Raw genomic sequence first — 12,261 nt, forward strand, 5'->3', positions numbered from 1 at the left:
ACCCAAAGTGTAAACACTTATGGACTAGTTGGGGAAAGAAAACTCATCCTTGTTCATCAAAGTGTACAAGTCTTCTGGAAACAAAGGTTTCATTCGAACCTGACCACAGCAAGGCTGGGAAAGTGTCTGTGGTAGAGTAGAGAAAGCATTGCACTTTGAGCCAGGACACCTCTGGGCAAGCCCCACATCTTTTATGAATGTGCTGTGTAAACTTCGGTGAGTAACAACTCTACCAGTATGGGCTTCAGTTTTTTCATCTGCAAAATGAGAGGCTTAGGTTAAGGGGGCAATAGGATGCAATCTAAAGAACATTAGATTAGGAGTGAGAAGTCCTGGGTTCAAATTCTGACTGTTGACAAGATACAACTTTCCTGAGCCTCATTTTCTTCATCTCAAAATTAAGGGATTAGTCTAGATCGGAGGTATTAAACAAGTCAGGCAGTCTGAAGGTGAACTAAATTAAAATGTGGTATTAAACAAGTTAGGCAGTCTTGAGGTGAACTAGATTAAAATGTAATTGGGAAATATTTAACCAAGTAATTAATAAAAATAAAAATATAACAGAACGTAGATAATGTTAATGTGTGGTTTTTTTAGATTATTTATTTTTAGTTTTCAACATTCATTTCTACAAGATTTTGAGTTACTTTTCTCCCCATCTCTCCCCTCCCCCTCACCCCAAGATGGCATGCATTCTGATTACCCCTTCCCTCAGTCTGCCCTCCCTTCTATCACCACCCCCTAACCCCTTCCCCCTTACTTTCTTGTAGGGCAAGATAGATTTCTATACCCCATTGCCTGTATATCTTATTTCTCACTTGCATGTAAAAACAATTTTTAACATTTGTTTTCAAAACTTGAGTTCCAAATTCTCTCCCTTCTTCCTTCCCCACCCACCCTCATTGAGAAGGCAAGCAATTAATGTGTGGTTTTCTAAGTTATTATGTGGTCTTTAGAGATCCTTATGTATGGTTTAGCAGCCCCCTGTTTCTATTTGAGTTTGACACCACTGGTCTAGATGACTTTGATTCTGAAGGTAGGTGGTGCAGTGGATAGAATGCTAAGGCCTGGAATCAGAAAAACCTGAGTTCAAATCCAACCTGACATTTACTAGCAGTGTGGCCCTAGGTAAGTCACTTAATCCTGTTTGTCTCAGCTTCCTTAACTGTAAAACGAGCTGAATAAGGAAATAGCAAACCATTCCAGTATCTTTGCCAAGAAATCTCCAGGTAGGATCACAAAGAGTGGGACTGAAAAACAACTAAACAACCAAAAACTCCAGTCCTAAATCTATGATTTGATTAGGCAATATCTAAGATCCCTTCTAGTACTAGATTCTATGAACCATCCTCATGTTTCTCAAATAATCATATTTCTACAGGAGGAAGTGTAGTTCAGTGGTCTTGCCATGAGATGACCTGGACTCATGTTCTAGCTCTTTGACTTTCTTGCTCAGGGAAAATCACTTAAACTCTTCATTTATAAAATTAGGGCAACACGAACATCTCCTGCTTCATGGGGTTTGCCAGAGAGTAAACTACAACATGAAATTGAAATGTGACCTGTTATTAGGAATGACGTTTCTGACAAGGAAGTGTTGGAGGCAGGAGACTGGAAACTTCCATAACAGAGGTAAGTGTTAAATAAATGGTTTAGACAAAATCATTCAGAGAAGTTGCGAGTGCACTAAAGGCAAAGGTAGTCAGTCAGGCAGGGCTCCATGGAAGAGGTGATACTCTGAAGAGTTTGGAGGGTTCAGGGAAGTGGACAGGAATGGGAGAAGGCATTCCAAGTAAGAGGAAGAGTTCTGGGAATTCAAGTGGTTGGGACTCTTCCTGATACCTGGGGAGGAGAATATTCGTTCGTTCATTCATTTATTCGTTCATTTACCAAACACATGCTAATCAATCAATCGGCATTTATTAACCGCCTGCTGTGTACCAGGCACTGTGCTAAACACTGAGGATACAAACTCAAAGAATGCAAACAGTTGTTACTGGCAAGAACCTTACATCCTAACCTTTTAAAGATAAAATGAAGTCCCTATCCTTCAGATAAGGGTTGGGGGAGTGATGCCCATCAGCAAATATGATACAGAATACCATGTGATAAAAAGACAAAGGTATTGTTGTTCCATTGCTTCAGTCATGTCCAACTCTTCATGACCCCATTTGGGGTTTTCTTGGCAAAGATACTGGAGTGGTTCACCATTTCCTTCTCCAGCTCATTTTACAGATGAGGAAACTGAGGCAAACAGGGTTAAGTGAACTGCCCAGGGTCACACAGCTAGTAAGTGTCTGAGGTTGGATTTAAACTCATGTCTTCCTGACTCTAGGCCTTGCGCTCTATCTACTGCACCACCTAGCTGCCCAGACAAACTACCATAAGAAAATATGAAGAGGGAGAAATCTTTTTCTGCTAGAAGGAAGGATCAGAGTGGCTGGGCTCACCCCAAACCAACAAACATTTGTAAAGCATCTACTAGGAGCCAAGTACTGTCCTAGGTTCTGGGGATACAAGACAAAAATAACAGTCTCTGCTGGAGGTCTTGCCCTTGCCCACTCACCTACATGTCTGACCCCAATCTATGTAGTTTCCAGGAATGAGTGTGTGACCAGAGTCATAATAGGAACTCACATTTTTCTCCAGCCTTAAGCTTTGAGGCAGAAAGGTGTCACAGTGGATGGAGTGGGGTCTAGGGTCAAGATGACTTGAGTTAAATCTGACCTCAGACAATTCACGTAACTTTTGTCTGTCTCAGTTTCCTCAGCCGTAAAGTGAGCCGTAAAATAAATAACAATCCTTGTCTCCCAGAATTGTGAAAACAAGATATCTATAAGGGGCTTTGCAAATGTTAATTATTATATCCCCATTTCACAGATGGAGAAACTGGAGTTCTAAAAGATTAAGTGGAAGGATTTCAAACTCAGTCCTCTTGACTCCAAGTCCAATACTCGACTCTCTATACTACATCAATTCTAAAAACCAGTTGTGCTATGTATTGCCCCCATGACCTTGGGCTCAGCTCCTTCTCAGTTCCCTCATCAAGTAAAGAGGTTAGACCAAATGTAATTCATTTCAATTCAACAAACATTCATTAAGCACCTACTGTATACTAGGTGCTATGCTCCAGGGATAGAAAAACAAAAAAGGAGCAATCCCTGCCCTTGAGAAGATTTTATTCTATTGACTGGTCTTTCAGTCACTTCCCATTCTAAATTCTACAGTCCCTTCCCTCCTTGCCCTCATAGGAGATTAAGCTAAGGACCTCTCCACACATGTCCCTTGGAATTGAACTCCCTCACTGGGGATGTTTAAGGTACATTAAAGGCTGGGAAAAGAGTAAAGGGGATATCTGTTCTGGGCACGTAACCCAGGTATCCTGGCTTCTATCATGAATGATCAAGACCGTTAGTTGAAATAAAACACAGTAAGACTAAAAGGAAATTGCTTTATGATTTGGAGGGATAGGGTGCAGTGTCTAGAGCCAGCCTTATGAACTGGGGAGGCCTATTCAAAGGTGGATTTTAATGCTGCCCCTTCCATCCTCAAGTCAGGCCACCTGTCACTGTTGGTTCCTCCCTTCCAGGTCCCACTTTTTAAGGGAAATATGTTACCTCCTCACCTCAGTCTTCCAAACAATGATCTGACAGTGAGACAGGTGGGACAGTTCTGCGCTGCCCACAGTGGGAAAACAGTGGGTGGCAATTGAGACAATAGCAGTAGCTACTCAGAATTATTTAGGGCTTTAAGATGTATAAAGTGCTTTCCCCATTAAAACCTTATGAAGGGAGTTGCACAAATCAGCACAAAAGTCAAGTCAGGCACTGTGCCAGGCACTGTATTAAGGGCTAAGGATAAGAATACAAGAAGAAAAAAAAAGATAATCCCTGTCCTCAAGGAACTTACATTCTAATGAGGGAAGAAACACATAAAAGGGAAATGAAAGGCTGAGGGATAGGAAAGGATGAGAAAGGTAGCATGGGGGCAAAGTCTGGAGAGTCAAAAGCAGAACTAGGAGGAGGGCTGGTCTGGGCCCTTCTTCAAACTGGAGAACCCAGGAGAAACTCACCAATAAGAGAAGGGGATGAAGGGTGGGATGTTCCAGAGTGAGAAGGATACAGGCACTAAGGGAACTTCTAAGGTTCCTGAAAGGGAAAGAGAGCTGAGCCATGGTGGTGAAGTCCTGAGAGAGAAGCAAAGTTGCATATGGAAAGTCAGAGCTGGAAAGGACCTTAAAATATTTCACAGAGGAAAAAATGGGGGCTTGGAGAGAAGAACCACTTCCCCTAAGATCAAACAGCTGCTAAGAGGCAGAGCTGGGATTTGAACCCAGCTCCCACTTCAAGTTTCCCATTAAGGCTCTATTAAAAATGGTTTTGTGGGTCCAAAAGTACTGTCCAGCAGTGAGGAATGGAGAGAAATGTTGGAGCGCACAGTCATCAGGAGGAGAAATGCTTCCCTTTCTTAGAGAGTTTTGGCTCCATAACCATGAGTCTGAGGTCACTGCGAACAAAGGTCATTTACCACATCCAGGGCAGGAGACTTACTTGTTAATGGACTGTTCTGCCCCATTTTTTTGTCTTTCATTGATGGAGTAGAGGGAAGAGGGAGCTTGCCTTGTTTGTCTTTTTCCATGGAGGGAAGAAACAGCAGTGGCTCCTTCCCAGAACGCTTTGCCCAAGGGCCTGGCATCCTAGGAGTGTGCTCAGCCAGCTTTGGGAGAGTGTCCAGCCCCAGAGAAAGTGGCACTGAGGTCAGAGAGAACAAATCAAGGAGGGCCTCTGTCGGATTGGCACCCTGGTAGGGGTCAGAAGACAGGGGGGAAGGCCTCAATGATGCACGTGCCCTCCCCCTCCAACCCCATGGCACCACAAGGCAAGTTGCTGCTTCGCTCCCATGCCAGCCCTCACCTCCCGGCAACGTCGCTGCGTTCCCAGCCACGCCATCTGGTGTGCCCGCCGCTCCCTAGCACACTGCAACGGGCGGGGGGTGGGGGGGGAGGGAGGAAGACAGCCTGGCTGGCGCCCACCCTGGAGCAGAAAAGGCACTGAGGTGGGTGTCTCTCACCACCTTACTGGAAGACAAGGGGGCAGCTAGGGGTAGAGGAGTGGGCATGGTCTGCCAAGGCATCAGGAGAAAGCTTAGGGGCATTTTTAGTTTACAGAATGGTCACAAGCTGGACAGTGCCAGCCTGGTCACCTCTCCCTTCCCCCCTCCCTCCACATGCTTTATGCTAGGGGCATAGACCTTTAGTCTGGACATGCACAGGACTCTGACCCTGGACTTATTTTGTCTCTATGGTAGGAGAAAGCTGACCTCCTCCTCCTCCCACCCCTACAATCTTACATGCTACATGCCATGAACACAAAGACTGTCAAATGCTTAGATATTTGGGACTGAATAATGAGGGCTGGAAATGAGGGAGGGGGCGGGGGTAGGGTGGGGAGGATTGGGGCTGTTTCATAGTAGCTTCGTCCTCCATGTGAAGCAAGATTCCCCTAGTTTGCCAGCTGACCGAGGAGTCTGCCACTGTCATGCTGTCATCCCTCCTTCCCTTCTTCCCTCCACCACACTCCTGTTCCAGTCTGCTCCTCACCCCTTTGCCCTCTCAGAGTCCCAGTTGAAACAAAATGGCTGTCACCCCCTCGAGGCAGCCATTTTAGGTGCCCAGAGATCTATTTCCCTTGGGGTGGGGGCTGTGTCACCATAGGAACACCAAGGCTCCCTGAACACAGGTCCCATGTGGAGTGGGAAGCTTAAAAAGGGCCCTAGTGTAGCCTGAGTCTCCACAGCTCCCTTCACCTTCCCCCCCTTTTTTTAAACCAACTCCCTCCCTCCAATGCCAGGGGGAGGAACAGATGGTATCTCTGGGTGTCCTGCCTCTCTCAGTCTCTTTTTCTCCATTTCTGTCTCTCTGTTCCTCTCTCTGTGTGTGCTTGTGTGTCTGTGTCTTTCAACCAATCACGGAGCCGAGCTCACCCTGAATCTCCCTTCCCTCCAATTCCTCCCCTGGTTGGTTTTTTTTAATGTTATTTCCTTTAAAAGAAAAGGTTGAAATGTGTCAAGTGAGGAAAAACTTGCTCCATTTTTTGAAAGGAAGAGGAGACGGAGATTAAGAAAGGCATAGAGCTGGAGACAGGCTGAAACAGAGATTCCCGATCGCCACTCCCATTCCCTTCTCTCATTGGGTAAAAGGAGGAGGACCAGGGCAGGTTAACAGCAAAGGGTGGGGGGGGGGGGCTATTCTGGGGTCATTATAGGGTCAACAGAGAGGCAGGTAGGGGAGCAAGAAGTGGGGGGAAGGCAATCAAACCAGCTAACAGTGGTTCAAAATTTAGGCCTCTGGTCACCCTCATCCACCTGAGGATGTCCCTAGTCCAAGAAATACTGATACTACTGAACTATGCCTCAGGGGTCAGAAAGAAACTGGAGCAGAAATGTATTCTCTTCCCAAGATCCCTTTCTTCTTCTCCTCTCCATCACCTCAGAACTCCCCTTCTAAAGGGCTTGAAAGGAGTTTCAGGCTGGAACAGGTGCAAGATCTGGAGGCAGGAAGAGAACTATAACAACCTCTGAAGGGTCCCACTTATCCTAGGATGTTCTGGCACCATTCTTGTTCCAGAAAACACTACTAGCTCTTTTTTCTTCCAGGGGTTCCCTGAGGAGAGAGCATGTGGTTGGGGGTGCCCACCCAAAATAACTCAGTGAACAGGGGCACCTGAAAACCTGGAGAGAACATACTTAGGGAAGCAGGTGTGTAGCCTTTCAATCCCCAGGGGAAGCAGGAGGTTAGCTTCTGATGGAGCCTAAGGTGTCATCCCTGGAGAGACAGCAGGGACAGAATGTCAACTAGGACAGAACTAATCCACCTACCCTCTTTTCTTTCCTTCCAGTCTTCCTTTCCTCCTAGGGCAATGGTGTCTGTTCTAAGACCCAGTGTGTGGATGTGTGTTTATGTGTGTCCCAATGCATAATTGCTCTGTCTGGCCCATGATGGGGGTGGGAACCAATGGAACTCAGTGACCTGAGGCCTTGGATACTCTGTTCCATAGTCTGGCATCCTGGAGTGTACCTGACTGGCTCCAGGGAAGAGACAACCTTTCTCCAGATAGCAGGCATCTTTTTCAAAAGAGTAGAAAAATCTGGGATGGGGGTGGGGACAAAAAAGAAAGGGGAAGTATGAGGCTTCTTTAAGTCCTGAAGAAACTAAGGAGACTATCCCTTGGGATGGAGAAATTCTGCAGCTCTTGGCTGCCAGTTCTATTTCCTGTCACATACCTCTCCACCTGGACCAGAGCAGAGCTGGCTTCCTGGAATTTCAGAAAGGAGGGCAGAGAAGTGGACTATTGGGGGTGGGGCTGGGCACCTCTAGCACTCATCTCCCTCCTACAATTATTTGTCTCGTATGCCTGTCCCCAAGGCAAGTTCTGGCATAAGTGTGTTGGATGCAATGAGTGTGAATATCTCCTTTTCTTCCTTTTCCTGTTGTCCCTGTTCTCCCAGACCCAGGATCAGTGAAAAGAGAAACTGAAGGATGTATATTTGTGTGCATGCCTCTGTGTACACAAGTAGAAGAATAAGTGAAAGTAAGTGTGTCAGGTTATGGAAGTACAAATATCCAAGTCTATACAGGTAAGTGTAAATGTAGGAGTGTACTTGTGTGCATGTGTATACAATGTCATATCTATGCATACACATTTGACATATACATTGGAATATGTATGCATGTGTAGCCACTGCGTCTGTATCGTAGTATAAGGAACAGCTTTGCATGTATGTGTGTGTGTGTATGCATGAACGTGCAAAATATCCCTGACTCTGCTCCCTTTAGGATTTATTTGGGCGAACGAGGGGAGAGGGCAGGCCCCTGCCTTGGCCCCCTCAGCTGCCCTCTAGGGTAGTTAGGAATAGCTTTGTAGGGGTAAGCGGAGTCTGATTATCTGAGTATCAATTGAGAGTCCCCCCTCCCCTGCCTTAAAGCCCCTGCTCAGTCCCTTCACCTTCTTGAACCAGGATTCCCTCCCAAGGAGGGGCACTGACTGCCCCTGGAGTGACTAGGGCCTCGGGAGGGCTGTGTTAGCAGTTCATGCCCATACCCTTCCCAGATGGCTGATGTATATGGGCCCAGCCAAGGGACTTCTTCCCCAATCCCCACCCCCACACAGTCACACTGGGAAGCTAGATACAAACATGATCACAGAAACACACATGGTCACATTAATTCTTCCATAGTCTCACACACATGTAAGTAGCAGCACAGAAATGCAGAGAGAGACACAGGGAAGCAAATCTTTCTCTTTCTCTGCTTCTCCTTTGGTTGAATTTCATTCAGCCACATATGTTGTGTGTGTGTGTTGTGTGAGGGTGGGTGGAGGAGGGGCAGATAGAATGAGGATTGGCATGATGCCAACACCTACCTATGGGGCCTGGGCTGGGGACACCCCCTCCCCACCCACCCAGGGACTTCTACCCTGGGAAGGGGGCCTCAGCTGTCCCTTTGTGGCTTGAGGGGACCCTCTTTATAGGTGGCAGCAAGAACACTGGCCCTTTTGCCTCCCCAGCCCTGAGTCTGGTCCATGACCCACCTTGGGGGCTTAGGGGGTGGATGTGAGGAAGATCCCAGGAAGGGAAGGGGGGAAGGGCAGATTAAGGGGCCACGGTCCCCCCACAGTCCTTCCCTTTCCAACTTCCCCACCCTATTGTTCCTGTCTGGGGGGACATGCCCCAAGGGATCTATTCCCCCACCCCCACCCTATCTACAGCCCCGTTTTCCCCTGTGCTGGGAGGGGAGGGGAGGGGAGGACCGAAGAGATATTTATTTATTTTCTTTATTTATTTATTTAATTTTTTTTTTTTGGGAGTAGAGAGTGACAGATGGCGGCTGGTCCCGGGGGAGCCGGCTCTCCCCCAATGCAGACGCATGCCAATCACCGTCTCTCATGTGATAGCTGCTGCCCGTGACGTGCCAAGCCCATATGGCCCTGGCATAGAGGCTGGTACCCCCGCCTGGTAGAGATGCCACACTCGCTCCCCGCTTCGCATGGCGCTCTGAAGACGCCGGCGCCCGCCGCCTTGAGGAGCCGCTGCCCCCGCTCCTTGAAGATGGGAAAACAATGAAATAGACAGGAAGATTCCTTCTCTCCCCCTCTCTCTCTTACCCCCCTCCCCCCTCCCCTCTCCCCTGGACTCCGCTTCGAGGTAAGTTGTCCGAGGGGCAGGGAGATTTGAACCGCCAGCTGGGGAGGGCTCTGGTTGTGGGCTTTGGAATCGGGGGACTAGGAAGTCCCCAAATGCCCCGCTGGCTTCCCGGGGTTATAGTCCCCCTCCATAGGGTGGGAAATGGAGCCACCCTGGGATCCTTGCTCCCCCCCCACCCCCACCCGGGGTCTGCGGCTCTGGGGCTTGGGCTGCGGAAGTGGTGGCTTTGGTTTTCGAAGGGGCTAGGGTTAAAGGCAAGAAAAGAGGGCTAGGGGCTAAGGGGCTGAGACAAGACAGACATCCTTCTCCGCTCGCCCATGATTCCCATGCCGAACCCGAGATGTCCCTAAGAAAAAAAAAAAAAGAAAAAAAAAAGAAAAGAAAAACCGGATTCTCACCAAATCCCAAATATAACGAGATTCGGGGAGCCATTCGGTGGGAGGGGAGGTTTAGGGGTGTCCCGGGTGTCTTTTGGACGCTGGGGTGACGAGAAGGGCTTGTTTTCCTGGCTTTGTAACGCGAACCCCGATTCCCCTGTCCGAGACTCACCGAGCCCTGAAGCCGGGAGTCCGAGGACAGAGCCGGCGTTGGCCTGGAGGAAGGAGCTGGAGCTGGAGATGGAGACAGGGACCGATTCTACTCTGATACTGGGGGCAGCTGGGGGCGGGGGCCGGGCTGGGGTGGGGGCGGCTCGGGGCCAAGTTGGAAATTGGATTAGGGGTTGAGGGCGGCAGAGCGGCTGGCAGCGAGGGTGGGGAAAGGAACAGAGGGGGCAAAGCAAAGAGAAGTCGGAGCCACCCGGCACAGGGCACGAGGCAGGACCGGGAAGCCGGACGGCCAGAAACATTCAAAGTCTCCTCCCGAAGGGAGAAAAAAGAATTATTTCGGGGCGTGCCCCCAACAGAGAAATTCGTTCTCTAAAATACCCCTCCACCCCCACACCCCTACTCATAGAGAAAATATGCAGAGAGAAGGGGGAGGGGGTCGGCCTCAAATCCAAGCCAGGATTATAACAAGGAGATCGGAGTTGGGGGTTCCCGGCCTAGGAAAGGGGGTGTGCTGGCGCGGCGGGGAAGGGAGGAGCACCTAATCCCCAACACCAGGAATCTGGAGACTCCACAGCCGAGAGTAAAATGGACCTCTCTAGATAGGATCTGGGGGCGAGTGTTTCTCCGAGGCAGGGAAAGAGGCCTTGGAGGAGGGGGTACCTCTTCCCTCTAAGCGCCCCAGGGGTGGGTAGAGGTTGCTATGGGGTGAAGGGTAAGAGAAGTCAAGAGGCTGTGAAAGAAGCTCTTCCTACAGCCTATTCCAGGGGGCGGAAATTTGTAAGGATACTGGGAATGGGAGGCTTGGAAGAGGTCACCTGAGGGAGAGGTTTAATTTGGGACTGGGACGGGGGGGGGGGGGAAGGTCTGGAAAAGGGGGGCGCGCGCGCGCGCGCGTATGAAAAGCCACCTTTAACAGGAGCTCGGAACTTGCGAGGTTTGGCTGTCCTGGTTTCTCTGCCCCATGCTCACCTCTGTGTCTATGTCTGTCTGTCTTTCCCCCTCCCCCAACTCTTCAGGCCACCATGCTGACCCGCCTGTTCAGCGAGCCCGGCCTCCTCCCCGACGTCCCCAAGTTTGCCAGCTGGGGAGACGACGGCGACGACGACGAGCCCAGGAGTGAAAAGGGTGACACGCCGCCCCAGCCGCCGCCTCCACCACCTGGACCTGGGGCTGGAGTTCCGGGGCCCGTCCGCCCCCCAAAACCGGGCCCTCTTCGTGGCGAAGACCCCCCGGACCCTGCGCTGGGCGAGGCCAAGGACGACGGCGAGTTGGGGGGCGAGGAGGAGGAGGAAGAAGAGGAGGAGGAAGGGCTAGACGAGGCAGAAGGCGAGCGGCCCAAGAAGCGGGGGCCCAAAAAGCGGAAGATGACCAAGGCGCGGCTGGAGCGCTCCAAGCTGCGCCGGCAGAAGGCCAACGCGCGCGAACGCAACCGCATGCACGACCTCAACGCGGCGTTGGACAACCTGCGTAAGGTCGTGCCGTGCTACTCCAAGACGCAGAAGCTGTCCAAGATCGAGACGCTGCGCCTGGCCAAGAACTACATCTGGGCGCTCTCTGAGATCCTGCGCTCTGGCAAGCGGCCGGACCTGGTGTCCTATGTGCAGACATTGTGCAAGGGCCTGTCGCAGCCCACAACCAACCTGGTGGCCGGCTGCCTCCAGCTCAACTCGCGCAACTTCCTCACAGAGCAAGGCGGCGAGGGGGCTGGACGTTACCACGGCTCGGGAGGCCCCTTCGCTATGCACCCCTACCCATATCCCTGCTCGCGGCTCGCCGGAGCGCAGTGTCAAGCAGGCGGCGGGCTGGGCGGCAGTGCCACGCACGCCCTGCGGACTCACGGCTACTGTGCGGCCTACGAGACGCTGTACGGGGGCGGGGGCGGGGGCGCCTCCCCCGACTACAACAGCTCGGAGTACGAGGGGCCGCTGAGTCCCCCGCTCTGCCTCAACGGTAACTTCTCCCTCAAGCAGGACTCGTCCCCGGACCACGAGAAAACCTACCACTACTCTATGCACTATTCCGCCCTGCCCGGCTCCAGGCCAGCTGGCCACAGCCTGGTCTTCGGCTCCTCGGCCGTGCGCGGGAGCGTCCACTCGGAGAATCTTTTGTCTTACGATATGCACCTTCACCACGACCGAGGCCCAATGTATGAGGAACTCAATGCATTTTTCCATAATTGAGAACTCTCCTCCCTCACCCCCTCTTTTGTTTTTCTTTTTTGTTCGTTCCTTCCCTTTTAATTTATTTACTTTTTTTTTCGGAGAAGGTGGGCCACCCCCCACCATGGCAGGGATTTGGGCGGCAGGGCCACGTTAACTAGAGGCCACCCCCCTCCTCCAGGCTCCCTCCGTTCCCCTCAGCTGTGCAAGTCGGGTTACCTGTTGATGTCTCCCCCTTTTTCGTCCCCCTCCCTCGTCACTCTTCCTTTGCCCTAGAAGTTTTCCTTCCCCAGGGGGAACCCTTCCTAGGACCTCTCCCAAGGGGTCCGGCTTCTTCCAGGAGCGCCTTCTTC

At 50.7% G+C, this 12,261-nt stretch overlaps 1 protein-coding gene across 1 annotated transcript; it reads left to right on the top strand.

Annotated features, from left to right (window-relative positions):
- The first annotated feature begins 10,771 nt into the window (after positions 1–10,771).
- On the top strand, positions 10,772–11,929 carry NEUROD2 (neuronal differentiation 2). The gene has a single exon (XM_036756873.1). The coding sequence runs from the start codon at positions 10,772–10,774 to the stop codon at positions 11,927–11,929; it is 1,158 nt and encodes a 385-aa protein (XP_036612768.1).
- The last annotated feature ends 332 nt before the right edge of the window (positions 11,930–12,261 follow it).

Source organism: Trichosurus vulpecula, chromosome 4, assembly GCF_011100635.1.
Source record: "Trichosurus vulpecula isolate mTriVul1 chromosome 4, mTriVul1.pri, whole genome shotgun sequence".
NCBI lineage: Eukaryota > Metazoa > Chordata > Mammalia > Diprotodontia > Phalangeridae > Trichosurus > Trichosurus vulpecula.

Bases quoted from the DNA above. Each gene is read 5' to 3' on its own strand.
- NEUROD2 (XM_036756873.1), top strand. From the start codon at position 10,772: ATGCTGACCCGCCTGTTCAGCGAGCCCGGCCTCCTCCCCGACGTCCCC.